Source organism: Armigeres subalbatus, chromosome 2 (assembly GCF_024139115.2).
Source record: "Armigeres subalbatus isolate Guangzhou_Male chromosome 2, GZ_Asu_2, whole genome shotgun sequence".
Lineage (NCBI taxonomy): Eukaryota > Metazoa > Arthropoda > Insecta > Diptera > Culicidae > Armigeres > Armigeres subalbatus.
Window position 1 is genome coordinate 216,531,593 of NC_085140.1, and position 22,054 is coordinate 216,553,646.

General features: G+C 40.7%; 2 protein-coding genes across 3 annotated transcripts in view; one reads left to right on the plus strand and one right to left on the minus strand.

Moving 5' to 3' along the window:
- Window positions 1-10,362, minus strand: part of LOC134211652 (serine protease inhibitor 42Dd-like) — a 56,944-nt gene extending 46,582 nt beyond the window's left edge. The window contains exon 1 of the mRNA XM_062688747.1: window positions 10,339-10,362. Within this exon, the coding sequence (XP_062544731.1) occupies window positions 10,339-10,347 (9 nt within the window). The 5' untranslated portion in view covers window positions 10,348-10,362. The remainder of the gene's footprint in view (window positions 1-10,338) is intronic.
- On the plus strand, window positions 1,230-21,486 carry LOC134211654 (uncharacterized). Of its 2 annotated transcripts, none has more exons than XM_062688752.1 (4): window positions 1,230-1,531; window positions 18,108-18,364; window positions 18,424-18,577; window positions 21,187-21,486. In XM_062688752.1, exons 2-4 carry the CDS (start codon window positions 18,122-18,124, stop codon window positions 21,285-21,287), a joined length of 498 nt encoding a protein of 165 aa, XP_062544736.1. In that variant the 5' UTR covers window positions 1,230-1,531; window positions 18,108-18,121; the 3' UTR covers window positions 21,288-21,486. The 2 variants fall into 2 exon arrangements, with proteins under 2 accessions (XP_062544736.1, XP_062544737.1); XM_062688753.1 differs by lacking the exon at window positions 1,230-1,531 and adding an exon at window positions 1,661-1,857.
- Window positions 21,487-22,054: the final 568 nt, after the last annotated feature.

A 22,054-nucleotide genomic window follows, 5' to 3' on the forward strand; every position in this document is an offset into this window, starting at 1 on the left:
GCGCGGCTACAAAGCTAGACCATGCTAAGGGTGCTGGGTTTGATCTCCGGTGCCGGTTTAGGCAATTTCCGAATTGGAAAATGCAAAAATGATACTTTGGCTAAGAAACCTCACAGATAATAACTGTGGAATTGCTGAATGAACACTGTGAGCTGTGAGGCGGCAAAGTCCCAGTGAGGGGTGTAATGCCAATAAGAAGAAGAAGAACCAATTTTCAAGCTACGCCACTGATTTGCGGTCATTTGAATGCGTTGCAGCAAATTCAATTTTTTCTTCGATTAAGGATGGACCTTTGGCAAAAAAACAATATTTTGTCAATAACTCTGAAACGCTAATGCTAAGTTCCAAAAAGTGTGTTTCACTTTTTTGTATACATACACACATACAGACATCACCTCAATGCGTCGAGCTCAGTCGATTGGTATACAACACTACTGGCCTCCGATCCTTCTATGAACGTTCGGTTTGGGAGTGATCCTATAGCCACCTATAGCCTTTACGTAAACTTAGTATACGAGAAAGGCAACAAGTGCTTAATGAACAATGAGACGACGACAAAGAAAAAGGAGGTTATTATAAAGACGAAAGCCTGGAACCCGCTGGTTAGGTGTAGATTTTGTTCTTTTAGTTCTAACCACTTTGATCAGCACGTTGTATGCAGACATCAGGTTTTATTGTGGTTGAAAATATGGAGCTCAAGCTGATTTGACTTTATTTCTCTCAATGAAGTATCGTTTCGCTCTTTTTGTTCTCAACTGTTAATCGAAAGCACGCTAAATACAATTAACTTAGTGTTTATACTGTATCACACTTTTGAATCTTTTTCGAAAATGTATTCTGTTTGCCAGTTCACAGTACTACTTTTAATCTAGGGCTCGGTTATATATATAAGATCTCAGCAAATGTCTGTCGTTTGAGGTGTAGGTATGTTGATATAAATGATTAAGTGCAATTTTTTATTTCAAAGAGAAAATCAATAAGAATATAATATAACATACATTGCAGAAATCATTTTGGGTTAGTAGCGCCAATAACTTCCATATTTTGAATCCAATCCTATGCTGTGAGCAGAAATGTAGTCGCATAAGTATCTTGTTTCATTTCAGTGGTCACTCGCCGCTGTGTAATTTTATTTTAGTATGTAGGTAACTGGTTTAACTCTGCACTCAAAGCGAGACCCATACATGTATTCTACGAAGCTTCGATTCATATGATTTTCTCTATTTCGCTCGCGCTTACCGTGTATTGAGGCTCACTGAGTCAGCTTACCGGATCACATCGGAATTGAATCCATTCACGTATACGGGGGTAGCGCGAAATAATTAAATCAGCATCAGTTCGTCTCAAGTGGTTTTCGTAAACGGAACCGATTAACTGCGCAAGTTGTACTTATTATATTCGTCTAGGCTGGTAGTCCATCCTCTTTGATTGTACACTAAGATAACCATTTTAGCTAGGTCTAATCGTGCGCGTTTGCTTTCGAGTGTCCTAATTTCCTGGTGATTAGTTTGGATTGCAGATTTCCAGACAGGTGAGCATTAAATGTCGTTCGGTGTTCCCGTAGCAGCGGTTCCACGAAATGAACATACGAGGCCAACCGTGGTAGTCTGTCGATTACGTACTACGATGATCAAAGCACTATTTTTAGAGGTGCCCATATTCGGGATTTGCTTTGATGTGTTCTTGACTGGTCGCTCAGAATTTGTGCTGTGTGCTTACTGAATGAACAGAGAAGAGTTAGTAGTTATGAAGGTGTATGGATGACGGAAGCAGACACTACACCTTTACAATGTACTTTTTACGGAGTCAATGCTGAAAACAGACCACAACGACCACGGTGTTCACGCATGGATTGCTGTAAGTCTGTACGAATGGGAGTGATCAATGTGCATAAAATTCATTTGGGTCTTCAACTTGTTCCACATGGATCGGTACCAAGATGAGATCACTTAATAACGATAGTCAACACATGTGTGCATTCTTATCCCAAGTAACATTTTTCGTTTTATAACGGTCTTGAAACCCATTTTTTGCTTTACAAGAGTGTTTTAAAACCAGTATAAAATCCAAATGTTGGCTGTATCAAGACGTCATTATAATATTTCAAGACAAAATTTTCAAAACGACTTATCTGCTTTTGTAAACAAAGATTCAAACGACGATTTGACGAATCTGATAGCTCTCCCACGCAAACCAACACCATCAACAGGTAGCGGAAACCTTCACCTACCTATTGATGGGGTTGGTTTGCGTGGGAGAGCTATCAGATTCGTCAAATCGTCGTTTGAATCTTTGTTTACAAAAGCAGATAAGTCGTTTTGAAAATTTTGTCTTGATTTACTTTCGCAGTTCGGGATATGCCGTTCTGCGGCTCTTTGTGACATGCCTTTCAACCTGTTCAACCGAGTCGCTAAAACATCAACTCCCACGGTACTGTTGTATGCAGATTCTGTATGTAAGATCGGGATGTTTCAGTTTGTGGTGTGGTGTGGAATTGTGGTCTTTGGCAGAGGCGTCAGTACTAGTGTTCGTTGGAAGTATGAGAGACTGTCTTGAATTCGTTTGTGATTCTAGTCTTCCAGACTGAAAACCACAGGAAATTTTAGTAATAGAGTATTAAAATTCCAGTTTTTAGAATATGAGTCTTGTCCGGAATTTGAGTCAGAACGATAACATTAATTTGTTTATTGTAATTCAATGTAGGAAGAAACATAAAATATTTTCTTGTTTATTTAACATCATATGTTGAGCTTGTACCGGTCAGACTTAGAGCAATGCACGCTTCGTATAGATAAAGTTTCATGTATCTCAATAAGCCAGTCAGTCGGTCAGGCTGTTAGTGGTGTAATAAAGCTGCTCTGGTTAGCCAGCGCTTCTTTGGCGTCGTTTGTACATACCTACTTTCCCTATGGCTACGGTTGGAGATGCTCCATGTGGCAGATGTGTGTTTGCTCGGTGATATTGGGGGTTGTGAGAGACACAGATATAACTACGACGCGCGATGCCAAAATAAATTTCCAAACGCGATGATCTTGAAATTTTGTTTATGTTTATGTTTTTCCTTCTCCTCTCCCGGTGCGTCATCAGACCGCCTCCGAAGATTTGCGAACTGATGAGTGAAGGTGTAGGCATGTTGCGGGGTTCAATTTTATTTTAAGGCCGATCGTTTTTATGAATGATGCAGTTGGGGTAGGATGTTTATTGGGTAGGGTGTATTTTTCTTGAAGTATGCATTTTACGTATTTTATTGTTTCCTTTTCGTACTATGGGGATTGTGTGTAAGTAAAATGTTCATCACGACTCTGGTAAAGATTGCCCGATATTGTGATACCCTATAAAATAGCCTATGTACCAGTTATGTTCCAAAATAGCAATGTTGCTGTTTTAGATTTTTTTATTGGTTTTCAATACATGTGTTCGAAGAATGGAATTATTTTTAGTAATCACTGTTATTTTATTTTAAGAGATATTAGCACAGACGTAATTCTGCGTCTGAATATAAATTGTTAGTAAAATCACAGATACACAGAAGTTACTCCTCATATAATTTGTTCGAGAAAGATCTCCATCCTGGGCGATGTTCAGCTATCACCTTAACCTGTTGCTAAGTTAGATTTTGGGCGACTTCTTTTATTTCTTTATTGAGGCTGAGCCGCCATTCATGAGCCTCTTGGTCTGCCTCTGCTGTCCTGCTTGGATTCCAGTCTAATACTTGTTTACAGATTTCGTTTCCGCCCCTACGTAAGGTGTGGATAACCTAGCCCCACTTCCGTTCATCAAGGTTTGGCCAAAATACTTCACTTAGTCTTAGGATCTATGCTGCGTGCCTCATTGGCAAGTTGTGCAGAAAATCTCAGATTGTACAGTGTACAATGTACAATGTACACATACAGAGCGTTAATGAATAAAGCTTCCAATGAATGATTAAATTTGTTATGATTAAAGATTATGATTAATGATTTATACATTTTTGACAATGAATAATGATTATGATTAATGATTAAATTTATTTTTGACAATGATTAACGATTGTGATTAATGAGTAAAACGTTTGAAGTATGATTAATGATTACCGATCGTGATTAAATGTTGACACAATATGTGTATGATTAATGATTAACGATCGATATGATTATTGATTAATGATTATGAATAATCAAATTAAATGATTTGCATAGTGATAAATAATCAAGTAACCGTTCGACCAAATTATGTTTTTTTTACCTTTGAAATTGTATGATTATGATTAAAGATTAATGAATAAAAGCGATGTATGTAATGATTAAAGTTGATGATTATTGAATAAACTCAAAACAATCATGAATATGATTAGTGATTAATGATTAAATTCAAAAATCTGTGATTAATGATAAGTGATTAATGATTGAATCGTATTTTTTGTATGATTATGATTAATGAATAATGATTAAATAACCCATTATTCATTAATCATGATTAAATCTATGATTAATCACTAATGCTCTGCACATAACATTTCAAAGCCATACAAAACCACACCAATAAAACGCGAGACAAGACATGACACACGTATTTACACTCCTCAACTTAGATTTTTTCAAATTACCTTATAAGTCAACCGGTTTCGGGCGCGATGCTGCCTATTATTAGGACTGTGTCCAATAATGTTAGACATCCTGATGATGGACAACATTGCGTCTGAAACCGGTCGATTTAAAAGGAAAATTTCAAAAAATCTTAGTTGACGAGTGTAAAAATAATAAGTGTTATGTCTCGCGTCGTGTTTTAAAAGTGTCGTGTTGTTTTAACGTTAGCATAAATCTCAAAAACCAAAAGTTACAAAGCCCCCTTGACAAAAATTTAATGCTAGAATAAAAGATCCAGAATTATGTTGTAACCAACGCCTTTAAAACGAAAACCAAGAGGTGCGGATAGGACATGACTAGTTGAATCTGCACAACAATTCCAGTACGTTGCGCATCATCTGTAGGGGAAGGTGGGTAGATTTGATCCCAGGGGAGACTTGATCACCCCCTGATTTATCGAGAACTAAAGTAGTTTTGTTCTAGCGTATTTTTTTTAGTATAGATCCTCTAGACAAATGACCTTTTTTTTGTGTCTTCATTAAGGAGACTTTCAGCCCGAGGCTGGCTCGTCTCCGGAAGGACAAATGACCTTCATGTGGTGAGCTATTTTTTTGGATTGACAATCTTATTTATTCTGCAGGGTGGTTTGTATGTTTTGACCTCCTTAAAGATTTTTTTTATTGGCCACGCAAAATTTGAATAACTTTTCATAACAATGACCAAATGCTTTCGTTTTTCCACAGCACAAAGCCATAAATGTGCTTAATGATATGTACTGATGAAAATGTCAACATTCCATCAAAGTTTTAGGATATTTGGATTTGAACTTATTGCCTCAATATAGGGAAATTTGATCCCCCATTACACACTTATACACAAACTTGGCGAAAAAATTTAAAAAAATATAAATCTGTTCTCAAGCTTCCTATTTTTTGTAGATTTGACAAATTTGATGAAGGATTTGCAGGAAAAAATATTTATTGCGTAGATATCATAGAAAAGGGATCAAGTCTCCCCAAATTTTAAAATTGCATGTGCTGTCGAAAATTGTTCATGTATTCCCACAGCAATTCGAAAATTGCGCGTATTTTGAAGGAATAATATTAAAAAAAATCTGAGGGCACCCTTCTAATTATATCAAAGCAAGTTCTTGGAGAGGGATCAATTTCCCCCGAATATTTTAAAAGTAGATTTTTGACAGCACTCTAAAAAATCGATTGTGTATCAATAACAACAATAATTTAAGGACTGTCATACATCAGTAAGGTTAAATACTATATTTCTTAGAGAGTCTGTGTGGGAATCGCGTATGTTTATTTATTTTTGGCTGTGATACATCGGAAATCAGGAAAGGGGATCAAGTCTACCCAGTCTCCCCTACTATCGGATATGATTATGGTTGGCGCCACGGTATACGGTATATGTATGCCGTGGAAAATATAAGATCAGTTTGCGACAATGAATCTAAGAATCATGTTTTCTTTATCTCCCGTCCCGACATTATTCATCCATACTAAAAAAATAATTTTACTTCAAATGTATGGGGCAACATCTCTTTGAAAGACGATCTTTGTTCCTATCCGATTTAGACGAACTCTGCGGTCTAGTGACTACCGCTGACAGAAACTAGGAATATGGAAAAGTTGTTGGAGGAAAAAATGTCCAACAGTTCTATCCGAAATTTTTTTTGATTTCATAACATTGTCCGTCATGGACAATGGTTGTAATACACAGAAGGGAAATGTGCCTTGTTTGTAATCGATGACAAATTTCAGAACGTCATTTTTACCTCCAAGAATTGAACCACAAATTTCCGCTGGTTTCAGTTAAATGCTTTCACATGTTGTTTGAATTTTTCGTTGATTTTTATTGGTGAGTACATACGCACTAAGCTCAAAGTAGAAGGGAGCAATCGAAAGCAATGAAGAATAGAATTGAAAGATATCGCAAGCGAGCGACAAGTATGAAATTTTTGCTTAATAGAAGGTGATAGTGTGCAGAGGGCCATCAGAGAACAATATTGATTGAAATCGCTGTTATTTTGCCTACACAGAAAAAAATAATGAAAAATAAACAGAGCGTAAAACTTGACATGCGGAAATTTACGCTATTCTACGCTTAAATGGGTCTCTTCCTAACAAGATTGCTGACAACTTGTATGCAATATTGACGATTCACGTCGAATATTGTATATATTTAGGCTATATCCCGTTTGGAACCAAGATTTTTTTATGTATACGGGTTATCCGACTTGTCAATATCCCCAACTCAGCCATCTTGGATTTTTGTATGGAATTTATGCTCGTTTGTTTACGTTTTGCACTGAAAATGTATGTTTCCCCCCCGCGCTGGTTATTCCCATCTACTGACGAAGTCGGATAACCTGTACATAAAAAAATCTTGTTTGGAACTACGCTAACAATGGCGTTCCATTTATGTGCATGGTTTGTACCGTAAATATCAGTGGTTTTTACTATATGTGTAACATCCACCCAGGAACGGCTTGGCTGATAGCGTGGGAACTATCATACCAAGACAGGCAAAATAACAGCGATTTCAACCTGCACATATTGTTCGGCGTTTGAGAACGGTTCTAGTGATCAGTGGCATATTTTCAGAGATGCAATAAGAAACGACGTTACTTAGAATTTTTCACGTACTACCCCACAAGCTCTTACTTCGCTCAAGCGATCGAGATCGAACCGCAGTTTTATTGCTTTTTGCCAATTGGATTTTCTGTTTGGGAGGATTCATCACCATGAGATTCTTGTTTGAATTTTTAACATGTCACAGCTGACACAGCTGACTCATCGCGGTGTGAACAATGGGTGGTTCTCCCAGCAGCTGATGCTTGTTGTTCACCATCTGCACCCCACCATAGATGGTATGCAGCACTTTTCTTTCGAAAACTTCAAGTGCACGTTGGCCCTCCACGAGCATTTTCCAAGTCTCGGGTCCGTAGAGAGCTACCGGTCTAATGAGCGTTTTGTATTCGATCGGAGCGTCTTGTGGAGTCCAAAGTATATACGGTTTCCAGCCACGATGCGTCTCCGAGTTTCTCTGCTAGTATCATTGTCGGATGTCACCAGTGAGCCCAAGTACACGAATTCTTCAACCACCTCGATTTCGACACAAACTCGTGGTGTGGGTGGCTCACGTTGTATTCTCTTGAATCTCTTCCTTTCATGCACTTCGTCTTTGACTTGTCGATGACTTGTCCGTACCACTTGGCCGCTCTTCAGTCTGATGTAGGCTTCCTCCATCTTCTTTAAGTTACGTGCAATAACGTCTATGTCGTCGGTGAAACCAAATAGCTGGAAAGACTTCGTGGAAATCGTACCATCGTGTCAATCCATAACCTTCGTATTACTCCCTCCATCCTGTTGGCGCTTTTATCTCCGAAAAAAATCGAGTTTTGTCTGTTCCTCGTCCGTTTGTATCCTTTGTATCGTGCCTTGTTCACCCTCGTGCGATGTTGCAGCAATCTGCATTCTTCTCCTCCACTAACTACTTACATTCGCCGGCATACCAGTTTCTCTGATCCGGGGACAGCGTGCCTAATGTAATGGTTGTGGTGCTACCAATGGATCGAATATCTACTCAGCCATCTTCAAGAGAAGGCATATCTGCTTTTCCTTGTGAAGTGGCACTTCCATCTACTGCGCATGGTCTTATGCTAGTCTACCATCTACCGCCGCCAAATTTTAAGCCGTGGCGTAGTCAATACAGTATTACAGTAATATGGTATTGATTATAATATTATTCAAGGTGTTTTCTTCTTCGTTGGAAATGCTGTTCTATACCATTTATTTATAAAAAATACATATAGGAAATTTTCAAAGTTTCAAAGTTCTTATCTGGAGGTCGACGTCCATAATATAATAATTAGGAATCCCATTGAACAATTTAAAAATACTTAGTAGTCAGGACATTAGATCAGTTAATTAGGCTTTCTAAGTAAATAAAACGTTTAGGGTTTCACAATACAAGCGATTCTTTATTCAGGCATGTTCATCTTATCTATGAAACGTACAAACGTACGTTGATGGAGTCGATCTCAGTTTACTAATTGCCCACATTCAAATGGTTTCCATTTCTTCGGTTGTTTAAATGTTATGCACATAACTATCCGCTGTACCACGAAAACTTGGTTAATGGAAGCCCCACCACATTTTGCTAATGGGAATACTGTTGATGGTAGGGCTCAATTACGCATGTACATCGTAGTTGGAATATGCAAAAGTTTTCTCAATTCGATATCGATTATTTGCTAATCGTTGCGGTCAGTAGATTTGTGAGCGGTTGATTGATGTGTTCCTAGGGTTTTCTGGTGTTGTAAGTTTTATGTGCTGAAATGGATATTAGTGTATGTCAGTTCTGTTTTCACGATTACATTTACTTCTATGAGAAATCTGTAAGGTTATTACCATTGTGTAGAATCAATTATTTGTTTACACATTCGATATTTGAATGAAGAAATCAACAAAAATAACAGTAAAAATCAACAATTAATATAGTTCTTTGATAGCGCTTCAAATACATTTGCATTACATTTAACATTGCATACTCATTGTCGCTCGCTTGAAATATCTTTTGGTTCTATTCTTTATTGCTTCCAATTGCCTCTTTTTTGAGCTCAGTTCGCGTTGACTCACTGAAAAGATTAATCTAAAGTTGAATAGATGTTTAAAAAAACAGTTATGCTGATAATGTGTTAAATCACTGCAATCTCGTAAGCTGTATGTTTTAGACGGGCGGACAAACGGCACAGAATATACCGAAAGTTATATTGATTATTACCGTAGATACTTGTTATAAGTTTGACTTCACAAATCTAACTGATACTGATCTTAGTTTTTATTTCTCGATCACAGTATATCTCTCTTTAATGAGATCGGTGCACGAAAGCAGCCGAGTTCATATAATTCGAATACGCATGGCTATTACATGATGATGATAAAATTACCCTTTCAGTTTTCCCAAAACAAGGCTGCCCAGCATAACCGAAACGTCGGGCAGTTAAAACATTATTGTTCGAATCTTTTAGACTGTAAAGCCGATTTGTTTTGAGATTTATATGTTGCTTGTTAACTTCCAGTTAAGTGATGAATCGTCAGTACAAGACAATTACCTACCAGCAAAGGCAACGGCGAGTTCGATTCTCGTTCCGGCAGGTGGGAAACATTCTTGACTCACTGTCCATGGTTTGGCACCATATAAAAATGACACAGGAGAAGAAGTAGAAGTAAAAAAAGTAGAAGCGGAAGAAGAAGAAACTATCAGAAATTGATATCAAACTACACTCAGAAAACAAACTTACAACAAGACAGAGTGTGAGTAAACTTTTGGGTAATGTAGGGATTTCCGGCACTCATATTGCTATACTAATTCTAACTAATAATTTTGAATTCAGAACCGGGAATGAAATCCATTCAAGTGATACTTATCGTCACCTACATATAAAAGAAATGACATTTTCGAACCTAATAGGTTCGTGGTTTCGATGAAGTTGTGCAGTTTCCTTCTTTCTAAGAAATGGCATTGATTAATTGATTCATTGAAAGCTGAAGTAGGGCAAAATGCAAGTAATTGAATATGCATCTATCAATATCATTCAATGCAAACCGAAAGCACTAAAGACAACGACGAGCAGTTTACAATGAACATTTAATTTCCAACTGCATGCGTCGCCGAGGAATGGAATCGGGAAAGTGTGTGCGAGCAAATGAACACAGTTTACCGCACGTTGTTCCTAATCTATTTTAAACTTCACCTTCATCATTGCTCCCACGACACGATCGGAGTCTGTTCCTTCATTACTACACACTACTGACTGTGCCGCTCTCGGAAGTCTCTGCGTTGGACGATGCTTTCCGTTGGTATCTATATCAACCACTGTGTACAAATGTAATCATCATTCCACTCGCGACGGAAGATGTATGGGCTGAAGGTGGATAGACGCGTTGCACTTTCTGCTGCTCACGTCTGAACTTGGACTGATTTTGTGAAAGTTGGTGTGGGAGTGCTGAACTTGAATTTTCCGAAATTCAAACATTTGCTGTCTTACACTCGGGGTGTAAAGTCGAACACAATAGATTACGATCTCTTTTGAAGCGGAATGGTGACATCGGGACTCGAACGTTAATTGAACTTGTCTTGTGGAAATTTGAATTACGAAAATGTAATCCATTGTTTCGTGTGCGATATATGCTTAAAATAAGAAATATATAAAGATCTGAGCTGTGAAATATTCAGGGTTTGTTTTGACTAGTTCGAGTTTCGGGCAATAACAAATTTAGAAAGCATTAGTAGTACCGTCAACTGGGGGGAAGATGATCATTTTTAAGACAAAACATGCAATAACAATGTGTGTTTACATTTTAAATCGAAACAAATATTTTCAAAACATGTACTGCTATACGTTGCAATAATCAACAACTTTAGTTTTCTGAAATACGTTCGCATTTATTAAAATAAATTAAATTATCACACGTTTTTTGAGTAATCTGGTTTGGGGTGAAGTTGATCAAGACAGCTCTACTAAAATCGTTATGACCTAGTAGTCTAAATACACTAGGTTATTTGTATGAATGTTGAATTTACTACGTAAAGAAGTCTACGAAGTCAATATTTGAAACGAAAATAGCGTCATTTATGACTATCTCTCTCTTTCTTCCACAAAATACATTTTCATGATTATAATCGAAAAACTCGGATTTCTACCTAGCGGTAGCATTACTTGAACGGAGAATATTGTTGACTACCGTTTCATAAAAAAATTTGGCACTTTTGACTGACACATCAAATGATCATCTTCACCTCAATGATCAGCTTCCCCCCAGTTGACGGTACCTATTTACATTGATATGAGCGATTTTTTTTCTGTTTCTTTATGTTATAGGGTATTTGACATACCATAGCGTGAACTCTCAGCGGCCTTGGCGAAACCATTGTTGGGCGCCCTTATTTACTAAAAAACAGATTAATCCACCTAGCTGCGATGATACCTTTCTCGTGCATCATAAAATCTATTTTAAAAAAATCTCGGGTTCAGTCCATCTACCGGATCAACCAAGGTTTCATACCCAATTCGGTTTAATAAGCATATGCGCAACATGTGAGTTCATTTTTTCCTGAATACAACATGTTCAAGGTGCTCCAAACGATCTCGAGTTTAACCCATGGTTTCTACCGAATCAACCAAGGCTTATCTTCGGTATATACCCAATCCGGTACAGTAAGCATATGCGCGCGCATCGTGTAAACCCAATTTTCTTGAATCAGAGCTGTTCAAGGTATTCCAATACGGTCTAGAGTTCAACCCAAGGTATCTTCCAAATCAACCAGAGCTTCTGCAATGTCTTCATCATCGGTATGCACCCAATCCGGTTCAATAAGCATATCGTTCTAATTTACATGAACATGAGACGTTCAAGGTCCTCCAAAATGATCTCGGGTTAAGATCAATTTTTTTATAGTGTAATGAAGGGGACTGGGGTTGACGCGGTAGGCAGAAGGCCAAACCGCCAGACCCACTAATCCCACCTAAGTAACAGAAGGTTACGTGAGTTTGAGTTACCCTCTCTTCTAACTCCACGTTCCCCCCGAGACTACCTTACAGTATTACTTCTGAGGGAGAAAGCAGTACTAAAAATACTTACTTGATACTTGATGGGCTACAGCTCTTCGATGAACCTACGCCGAATGGAGTATCCTTCTCCACTGGACTCGATCCTGGGCCAATCGCTTCCAGTCGCCCTGGACATTGAGCGCCCTCAGGTCCTCTTCAACTGCAAAAAGCCATCGTGTACGCGGCCTTCCACGAAGCCTGCGGCCTCTTCCGGGTTCTCTACTAAATATTATCTTCGCTTGACGTTCTTCCGGCATACGAACAACGTGACTAGCCCACCGTAGTCTGCCGTGTTGTATAAGCTTAATAATATCCAGCCCTTTATACACCTGGTACAATTCATGATTCATGCGACGCCGCCAGATACCGTTCTCCTGTTTACCGCCGAGTATTGTCCGCAGCACCTTACGCTCAAACACCTGAGAGCTCTCCGATCAGCCTCCTTTAACGTCCATGTCTCGTGGCCGTATAAAGCCACCGGAAGAATCAGAGTAGTATACAGCGCGAGTTTTGTTTTCGTTTGCAGACTACGGGACTTAAGCTGGTTACGAAGTCCGTAATAAGCCCTATTTGCAGCTGCAATACGCCTTTTCACCTCGCGGGTAACATCATTATCGCACGTAACTAATGTTCCAAGATACACAAATTCTTCTACCACTTCAAATTTTTCACCATCAAGCACTATTTCGCTACCACCACCACTAATGAACCCACGTTGATTGCCAGCGACCATGTACTTCGTTTTGCTGGTATTGATCGTGAGTCCAATCCTCGCAGTCTCCCTCTTAAAAGGCGCAAAAGCCTCTTCCACGGCACGGCGATCAATTCCGATAATATCGATATCGTCCGCAAATCTCAGGAGCATATGCGATTTTGTGATAATGGTACCGCTTCTTTGCACACCAGCTCTCCTAATCGCTCCCTCGAGCGCAATATTGAACAGTAGGTTCGAGAGTGCATCACCCTGCTTTAATCCATCCAAGGTAACAAATGACGTCGATATTTCATCCACAACCCTTACACTTGATTTCGATCCGTCCAACGTTATACGAATCAGCCGTATCAGTTTCGCCGGAAAACCATGTTCAAGCATAATTTGCCATAATTCATTCCGTTTCATTGAATCGTACGCCGCCTTGAAATCAATAAACAGATGATGTGTCTGCAAGTTGTACTCCCGGAATTTATCAAGGATTTGTCTCAGGGTAAACATTTGATCCGTCGTTGATCGGCCCTCACGAAAACCTGCTTGGTATTCGCCGACGAAGGACTCTTCAAGCGGTCTCAATCTGTTGAACAGGATACGGGACTTAATTTTGTACGCCGAATTAAGGAGGGTTATTCCTCGGTAATTGGCGCACTCCAGTCTGTGCCCTTTCTTAAAGAGAGGGCAAATGAGGCCGTCCAACCAGCTAGCAGGCATTTCCTCGTCTTCCCATATTTTCGACATAATATGATGCAGAACTTCATAAAGCTGCTCACTGCCATGTTTGAGAAGTTCAGCCAAGAGCTGGTCCTTCCCGCAGCCTTATTGTTTTTCAGCTCTTTGACAGCATTTTTAACCTCATCTAGTGTAGGTGACTCCACAGCTTGTCCATCGTCGCTAATATTTATTCTGTTCACCGATGCACCGTCACTTCCTCCATTCAACAAAGTCTCGAAGTGTTGCTTCCACCTGGCAGCCACTTCAGTTTTATCTGTCAGCAAATTCCCTTGTTGGTCGTTGCACATGACGGGAGATGGCGCTGTCTTTCTCCGCACGCCATTGACAGACTCATAAAACCTCCGCATATCGTTCTGCTCCATTTTTTCCTGCGCCTCACTAATAACTTGTTCTTCGTACTCTTTCTTCTTCCTGCGGTGGGTTTGTTTTTCGGCTGCTCTTGCTTCCTTGTACCGATCTCTATTCGATCGGGTACCCGACACCCACATTCGGCTTCTGGCAACGTTCTTCTCGTCTATCACTCTCTGACAGTCCACATCGAACCAACCCGTCCTGGGTCGCCTCTGTGCAGTGCCTACCACTTCTCGTCCTGTTGTGCTAACCGCTCCGTGGATCGACTTCCATAGGTCGTTGATGTTGTCGCTAACGTTGATTGCACTTATCCGTTCGTTGAGCTTCTGGCGGTACTCAGTCGATACTCCTTCCGCCGACAATCGCTGGATATTGTAACGCATCGTTCGCTGTGATCTTTCGTTCGATACAATTTTACTGACAACGAGGTAGTGATCTGAGTCAATGTTCGGACCTCTGAATGTCCGCACATCGATAACATCCGAGAAATGGCGCCCATCCACCAGAACATGGTCTATCTGGTTGCAAGTTTCACCATTTGGGTGTCTCCAGGTGTGCTTTCGGATGTTCTTTCGTGCAAAGTAGGTGCCACTGATGGCCATCCCTCTGGCAGCAGCAAAATTTACTAGCCGTAGGCCGTTGTCATTGGTAGCGGAGTGAAGGCTCTCCCTACTGATTATGGGACGGAAAAGTCCTCTCTACCGACCTGAGCGTTAGCGTCTCCGATAACAATTTTCACGTCATGCTTTGGGCACTCTCCATAGGCTTTATCAAGACATTCATAAAACGTGTCCTTCACGTCGTCGGATTTATCGTTTGTCGGTGCGTAAACGTTGATTAGGCTGTAATTGAAGAATTTGCCCCGTATCCTCAACACACAGATTCGTTCGCTAATGGGTTTCCACCGCATCACTCGCTTCATCTGCTTGCCCATCACTACGAAACCAACTCCATGCTCTGCTTTTTCACCGCCGCTGTGATAGATGTTATACTTGAATGCAGTATTGGTCGTGGGGTCCACGGCTCGGAGTTCACGTTCTCCGGATCTAGGCCATCGGACTTCTTGAATAGCAGCCACGTTCACTCCAACCTTCGGCAGCGAGCCAAAAGGCTCACTCGTCCAGGTTCATTTAGGGTCCTGACATTCCAGGTACCGAGTTTCCAATCATAGTCCTTATTTCGTTGCCGGGTCGGTTGCCAAAGATACCGTTCTCTTTTTTTTCTAGCTCCGTTACTCGTGGTATTTAAGAGGCTTCAGTAAGCTACCTTACCGGGGTCACGTTACCTAAATTGCGCTGATGGGGCTGCCACCTTAGGTATAGCTGACGCGATACAGCATTTCGTTGATCAGCCGCTGGGTACCAGGCAGACGCTGTTTGAGCCGCACCTCCTGGTGAACAGACGCCTGAGGCGTACCTTCTCACTCTAGCTGATGTCAGAAGGACAACAGTGCCCAGGCTGCACTACCAGCTAAGTACACAACCCTTAGCTGGCGGTCTTTTGTCATCGGACGACCCGTGGAAGCGTGAGATAGGGACTTGTGAGGACCAGAGCTCTGTTGGGCGCTCCTTCCTTGATGTCAACCCACCATTTTGCAGTACTAAAAATACTCCTCCCAAAATGACACCTTTCACAGTGCCTCTCTTCGATGTTTTGTTCTACGTCTGAGCCCTTTGGCTCCCTTGTTGGTGCCAGCAAGCACACAAAAGTGTTGAGCCCTTGAGCCCTTTATTTCCTTGTAGCATTCAGCACCACATCTATTTTCTTTTTATTTTTAGAGCCATTTAGCTCTCAACGTACTCGCAAGCTATTCAGATAGTCCCCGGCGACGGATCTATCCTATTCCGACGGGGAGTTCCCCGGCGGCGGAAGCTCCCCCGATATCGACGACCCGCATCCGTTTTACCTGGTCAGCATGATCATAGATCCACTCAAGTTCTACGCGCATTCTCACTTCAACGGGTGACCGGACGAGTGCCGAGGTCAGACTAAAGATTCCGGGTGGAGATAGCCTCCGGTTCAGTGGTGCCCCGACGACCAGAAGTCAGTGCATTCGCGCGCCACGATCTACTCAACTGGTCCTCGGCGGTGGACCTACCCTACTCCGAATAACCGATTTCCCATGCTCTGCGCCTTTTAGCTTCTTGCTTAACCGTTGAGCCATATAGCTCACGCCTTGGTCGCGAACTACTCGGATAGTCCCCGGTGGTGGATCAATCCTACTCCGACGGGGAGTTCCCCGACGTCGGAAGCTCCCCCGTAACCGACGACCCGTCTCAACGGGTGACCGGACGAGTGCCGAGGTCAGTCCAAGGATTCCGGGTAACTTCCAGTTCAAAGGTGCCCCGATGACCCGGAGCTGGTGCATTCGCACGCCATGATCTACTCAGCTGGTCTCCGGCGGTGGGAGTAGCCTACTCCGATAACCGAGTTTCGATTGCTTTGAGCCATTCAGCTCTCACGTTATTCGTTGAGCCATTTAGCTCCCGCCTCGGTCGTGATCCCGAACGACTCGGATAGTCCCCGACGGCGGATATAACCTACTCCGACGAGAAGTTCCCCGAAAGCGGGAGCTCCTCTGAAACAGGCCGTTTTGCCACGTTCTGTGGCTACGTGTGGTAGCTGGCGCTGGCGTTCCCATTCATTATCGACATATATATTCACGACTTCCGCGGCGGAGTACTCATGGTCCGCTATCCGCTATCCGTTTGCCTGCTGCTATTGGGCAACTTCGTTGTAGGATGTCGGCTATCCTCTTGCGATCGCTCTCCACTGTTCTGGGTTCTGGCACATTTTTCTGACGATGTCATCGGTGGTAGTGTCCGTTCCGCAAGCTTCCAACATCGCACGCCTCTCCGTGAACCGGGGACATATGAACAGGATGGGTTCAGCCGTTTCTATCACGTCTGTCTCGTAGATCAATACTCGATTCTGAAAGTAACTTCCCAGAATCTTGTACTCCCAGCCGAAGCAACGAGTTCGCGATCTCCATCCAGCACGCACTGTTGAATGCATTCCGCACATCAAGTGTTATCACTGCGCAGTAACGTATACCACGCCGCTTGTCTTCGATAGCGACCTTTGCGGTGTCAACCACCGATTTAATGGCACCCAGAGCAGACCTTCCTCTCCGAAAGCCGAATTGCTCGCTCGAAAATCCTCCTACCTCCTCCACGTACGGCGACAGCCTGATCGGGGTCATCTTCTCCAGTAGCTTCCCTACCGTGTCTATTAGACAGATTGGTCTGTACGCTGAGGGGTCTGGCTCACCAGGTTTCGGTAACAGGACCAAACGCTGTCTCTTCCACATATCCGGGAATGTCCGCTCGTCCAGACACCTCTGCATGGCTAACCTAAACATGTGCAGATTACTCATTATGGCTGCCATCAACACCATGTTCGGGATCCCGTCCGAGGAAATGTCTTTCTGCGCGTGTACGTATGTTTGTACTGTGTAACCCCTAAATCATATATTCATTAGACGGTGAAGCGTTCCTAGTTGATAAGGTTCAATTTTTCTGTTTTGGATAATATTATAATATTTTCAACTGAAAACATTGCTGCATTTAAAGTTTTGTGGCTGAATCGGTGCTTCGATCTATAGAGATTCGTGCTTTGGATAAAAATAAAAAAGCCTGTATTAACGTATCACATCGTGGTGTATCAATTTGGATTTTGGAACCTTATATCAACTAGGGGAAATGTTCCGTTTTCCATCTCACTGAATTCATCTCATCGCGAAACAAAGAAATATGGCACCAATTTCGTCGCATCTTTTTGCGTGCTCACTGCTGAAAAAATCACAAAAATCAAATACCTTTTCATTGCTTTGCTTTTCGTGGGATGAATATCGGAGCTAAGAGATGAAGCTCAGGAGCTGTAACCCTGTATGTATTTTTCTCGCCATTTTGAATTCAAGCTAATCGAAATGCGTGTTGATTTTAAGATGAATTTGATTTGTGAAAGTTTTCTCATCCATCCCATTCCTACTACATTTTGCGATGTGTTTTCAGGAAATTAGTTTGCTATTCATGAAAGCAGGAGAAATCAATGCCTGTAAAGTCTAATTTAAAAGCCTAAATATTTACGTACGTGCTCTGTTTGCTTACATTTGCAGATAATTGAATCACAATGGCGGAGCCATTGGTAGCATCATGTTGTCGGTGTTACTCCCTGCGAACTGGTTCGCTAATTTCTGGCGCAATGGGGATCATCCTGTCAATTATTTCCATCATCGTTATCTTCACCACAAGAGTTGAGTTCAAAACGATCCTCATGGACTGGCTACCGCAGAATGTAGTGAAGATCATTTTCGTACTGAATCTATGCATGACGATTCTCATTTCATTGCTAATGATTCTGGGTGTGCTTAAGGTAAGTGAACATGGCTTGAGAATACGATTGAAATCACTGTTACTATTTATTTGTTTTAGAAAAATCACTATTTGATGATGCCATGGGTAATACTAGGAATAATGCTAGTTATTGGACTTTTGATTAGCGTTATTTATACAGCTGTGGTGTATTTCATCGACGGATTCGTGCTCGGTGGCACTCTATGGATAGTTATTGGACTAATCTCAGTTGGTAAGTGTGGTTTAAAACAAAAACAGTACAAAATGCTAAATTAATGATTTTGTGTGTGTTACTTCTACGTGAAAGTTAAACGATTTACAATGATATGGAAATGCTAATATTATCTTCCAAACTTAGACGTATATGTTAATGATAGAATTAGAGGCGAAAGTATAGAATTGATAGTTCCGTTAGGATACGGCAGACATGAAGAATGTTTTTATAGAAGTCGATTTGAAAGCGAGCGGAGGGCAGTATTTGTGATGGCACATATCGCACAACCTTCCTTTTGCCAAGCTCCCGTATGAAGGAGGAGGGAAGAATATCAGTGTGGAAGCTGATATATCTCCACTGGCAAAAGGAAGGTGGTTTGACTTACTCATGCCATCGCGTGCGGAAGGATTTTCTATCGACGAGTACTGTTTGCAAATTTCTAATATGACATCAGCATCTAGTCGAATAGGATTTTTATTGCACAGTTCTGTTCTGTTCAGCCTCTAATTCTATTATAAACATGTACGTCTAAGTTTGGACGATGATATTAGCATTTCCATATCATTAATACAAAATGGGTAATATCAAGTTTGTTAACAACAAGCATCGAATAATAATTAATAGATGCACTATATTCGCCAAACTATTAAATTGAATATAATTAAAGAAGACAAATCTTGTCTTTGAATTAAGGGCAAGCCTCCAGGAATCCAAAACTAAATGCACTCGCGTTTTCAAGGGCACACAATTTAAAACGGAATTTACGCACAACCGGAAACAAACAGACATAACACTGATGAAATTCCCATCGTCCATGCTCTGAACGGTGGTTTCAAGTAACACTGATTACTTGTTTCACACCTAGAGGCACGCGCATCGTTTACCTCCAGGTTTGACATTATACATTAGCGCCGTCTGTTGACATTGTCGTACTAAACACAATTTCGTGCAACACGCACGCGAGATGGTGGTAAAGTAACTGGGCTATGAATTGTTCAGGAAATTGTTCTAGCTGTTACGTCTGTTTGTCTGTGGCACGATTTTTATTTTCATTATTTCACCCATGCTGCGATGCAGCAAAGCTGGAATAATAATAACTGTTGTGTGTTGCTTCCGTGTTATGTGGCGTCCCCTTGAAAATTCGAGTCCATTTAGTATTGGATTCCGGGAGGCTTGTCCTTAAAATGCAGAAATATACCGTTGAACAGACCATGCTGTGAGTGAATTAGGGAAGGAGAATACTTCATTACGAAAACACGTGAGCAGAAACGTTTTTTTTTGTTTTAATGATGTTTATGACATCTTGTCGAGAAGCCTTATTCGAAATCTATAAGGCATATGACCGGGATATGGATTTGCTGTCCGGCAGAATTATGTTTTGGCTACCAGGCTTCCGCCTATACACTCAAACGAGTATTCCTTGCTTTTGCCTCATACGCTATTAATATATGAACCGTATGTTCGCTATTAAATACTTGATATATTGTTATCTTTGTATATAGGTAATTGTGAGTATTAGATCTTTTTGCGCAACTTGTGGGTGAAATTACACATCTTATAAATGAACCATTTGTTTGAGAAACTGCATAAGTCCATTTTACACAATTTCGAGAAAATAACAAAAAACTGTTTTTGGACAAATTGGCACCGAACCTTTCGATTTCTTCGATACAGATCAATTTTTGGCAAAACTCAACACCCTGAGGCACTTCCAGTGCAAAAACTGTAAACAGTACTCCATAATTGCTCTTCAAAGTGCGTGGACTTATGTAGTTTCTCAAACAAACGAAAAAAATTTCATACATTCCTGAACAAACAATTTTTTTTCGTATTTTTTGCCAGAATACGTATTTTTGGAAGAGGATTCAGAATACATAAAAATCTCATTTTGGCCAAAAATGTTACATATGCAGTTTCTCAAACAAACGGTTCAAATATTAAACGAATGTGACTCAGCTAAACGTCAATGGATGCTTTTGGAAACCTTGTTTAATTCACAAAAGCTCAAAACACAATACTTCATCAAGGATTGGTCACTTTGTTTGTTATTAGTAGGCCAACCTGATAACAGTCCGACTTGACAACATCGCAATTATGCTAATGATAATAGAAACCCCAGCCACATGAGCGGATTATTTAGCGGTCGTCGGCTTGCGTCTTCAATAATATTAATTTGTGCATGGAGCACTAAGCTGTGGCGAACGGTTTATGTTGGCTTTCCTGATATAGTACTGTGCCTCTTGACTTCACTCTGATTCATATGCAGTTTGGTGGCTTATGCTCATTTGCGCCGCTCATGGGGCAAATAGTATGCCACAGGGAGCTATGAAATTCAAACCACTAGCATATGTGGAATGTGATGCTTTTTGTACGCCTCATAATGGCACATCAAATAGAGCGTGTTAAATGTGCCGTGACATTTGACTCGTTTGCCGGATTAAGGACTGTGACGCGGAGCAGTTAGTAGCACTATTAAGTTTCGCCTAATGTGTGCAAAATGTCCCATATATTGCACATCCCGAATCCAATCAAAGCAATCATAAATCACGTTCATCAAATGAGATAATTATTGATGTGTGAACCTTAAGATGTTAACACTCACATTAATTTATCGTTTTTGCTTTCAGTCATCTACACCTACATGTGGGCGGTGGTATACAGCTTTTTCGTTGAACAGAAAAACGAGAATGAACGTGGACGATACTCGAAACAGCCTTACCGACGATAATTTGGTACAAAATTAGATATAATTGGTATAAAATATCATTTACGCCATTGAAATTGACTTAACAATAGAGACTAACTTTTTATTTATTTGTAGTTTCGTTAAAACAAGAATAATTTATATGTGTTAAGTTTAGATGTTTTAATTGTATGTAACACCGAATTTAAATGTTTTCGTAATAAACATTGTTAACATGATCATATACGTGGAGTTTTACTATATTGAATGAAATCATTTATTAAATAAATTTACTTTGGTAAACCTATAGTTTAAGCGCCAACTTGAGCACCAACCATCAAAAAATATATGGGGGTTTGTGCAACTTCACTACAAATGCTGGAACATGTTCGGCGAACCTTGAATCCGCCCCCGACAACTTAAACCAAAATCAAACCGTTTTAATTTTTTCCAACCGAGCCGTCAACTGTCAAATGGTTGTTCGAACAACTTCACATACGTTCAAACAAAGCAGCAACCAAAGCGTTTTCTTGGGGGCGGAGTCAATCTTCGTCAAACTCCTTGACTGGTGTGTACGCTGCATAATTCAAGACCAATAACAATGCCGGCCACGTCCTCAAAGTCAATTAGGATAAGAGGAGGAAAATTAGTTCGACACTCATTGCTACAAGAGACCGAGGTGATTAAGCGGGCGGTGATAAAGTTAATCAGTTCGTTGCGTGTTTTCTCTTGTTTCGGACAGCAGAACGATCGCGCGATCTGCCGAAATATTGTGTTCTGCCAGTGTTGGGAAAAGTATATAAAACACTCTG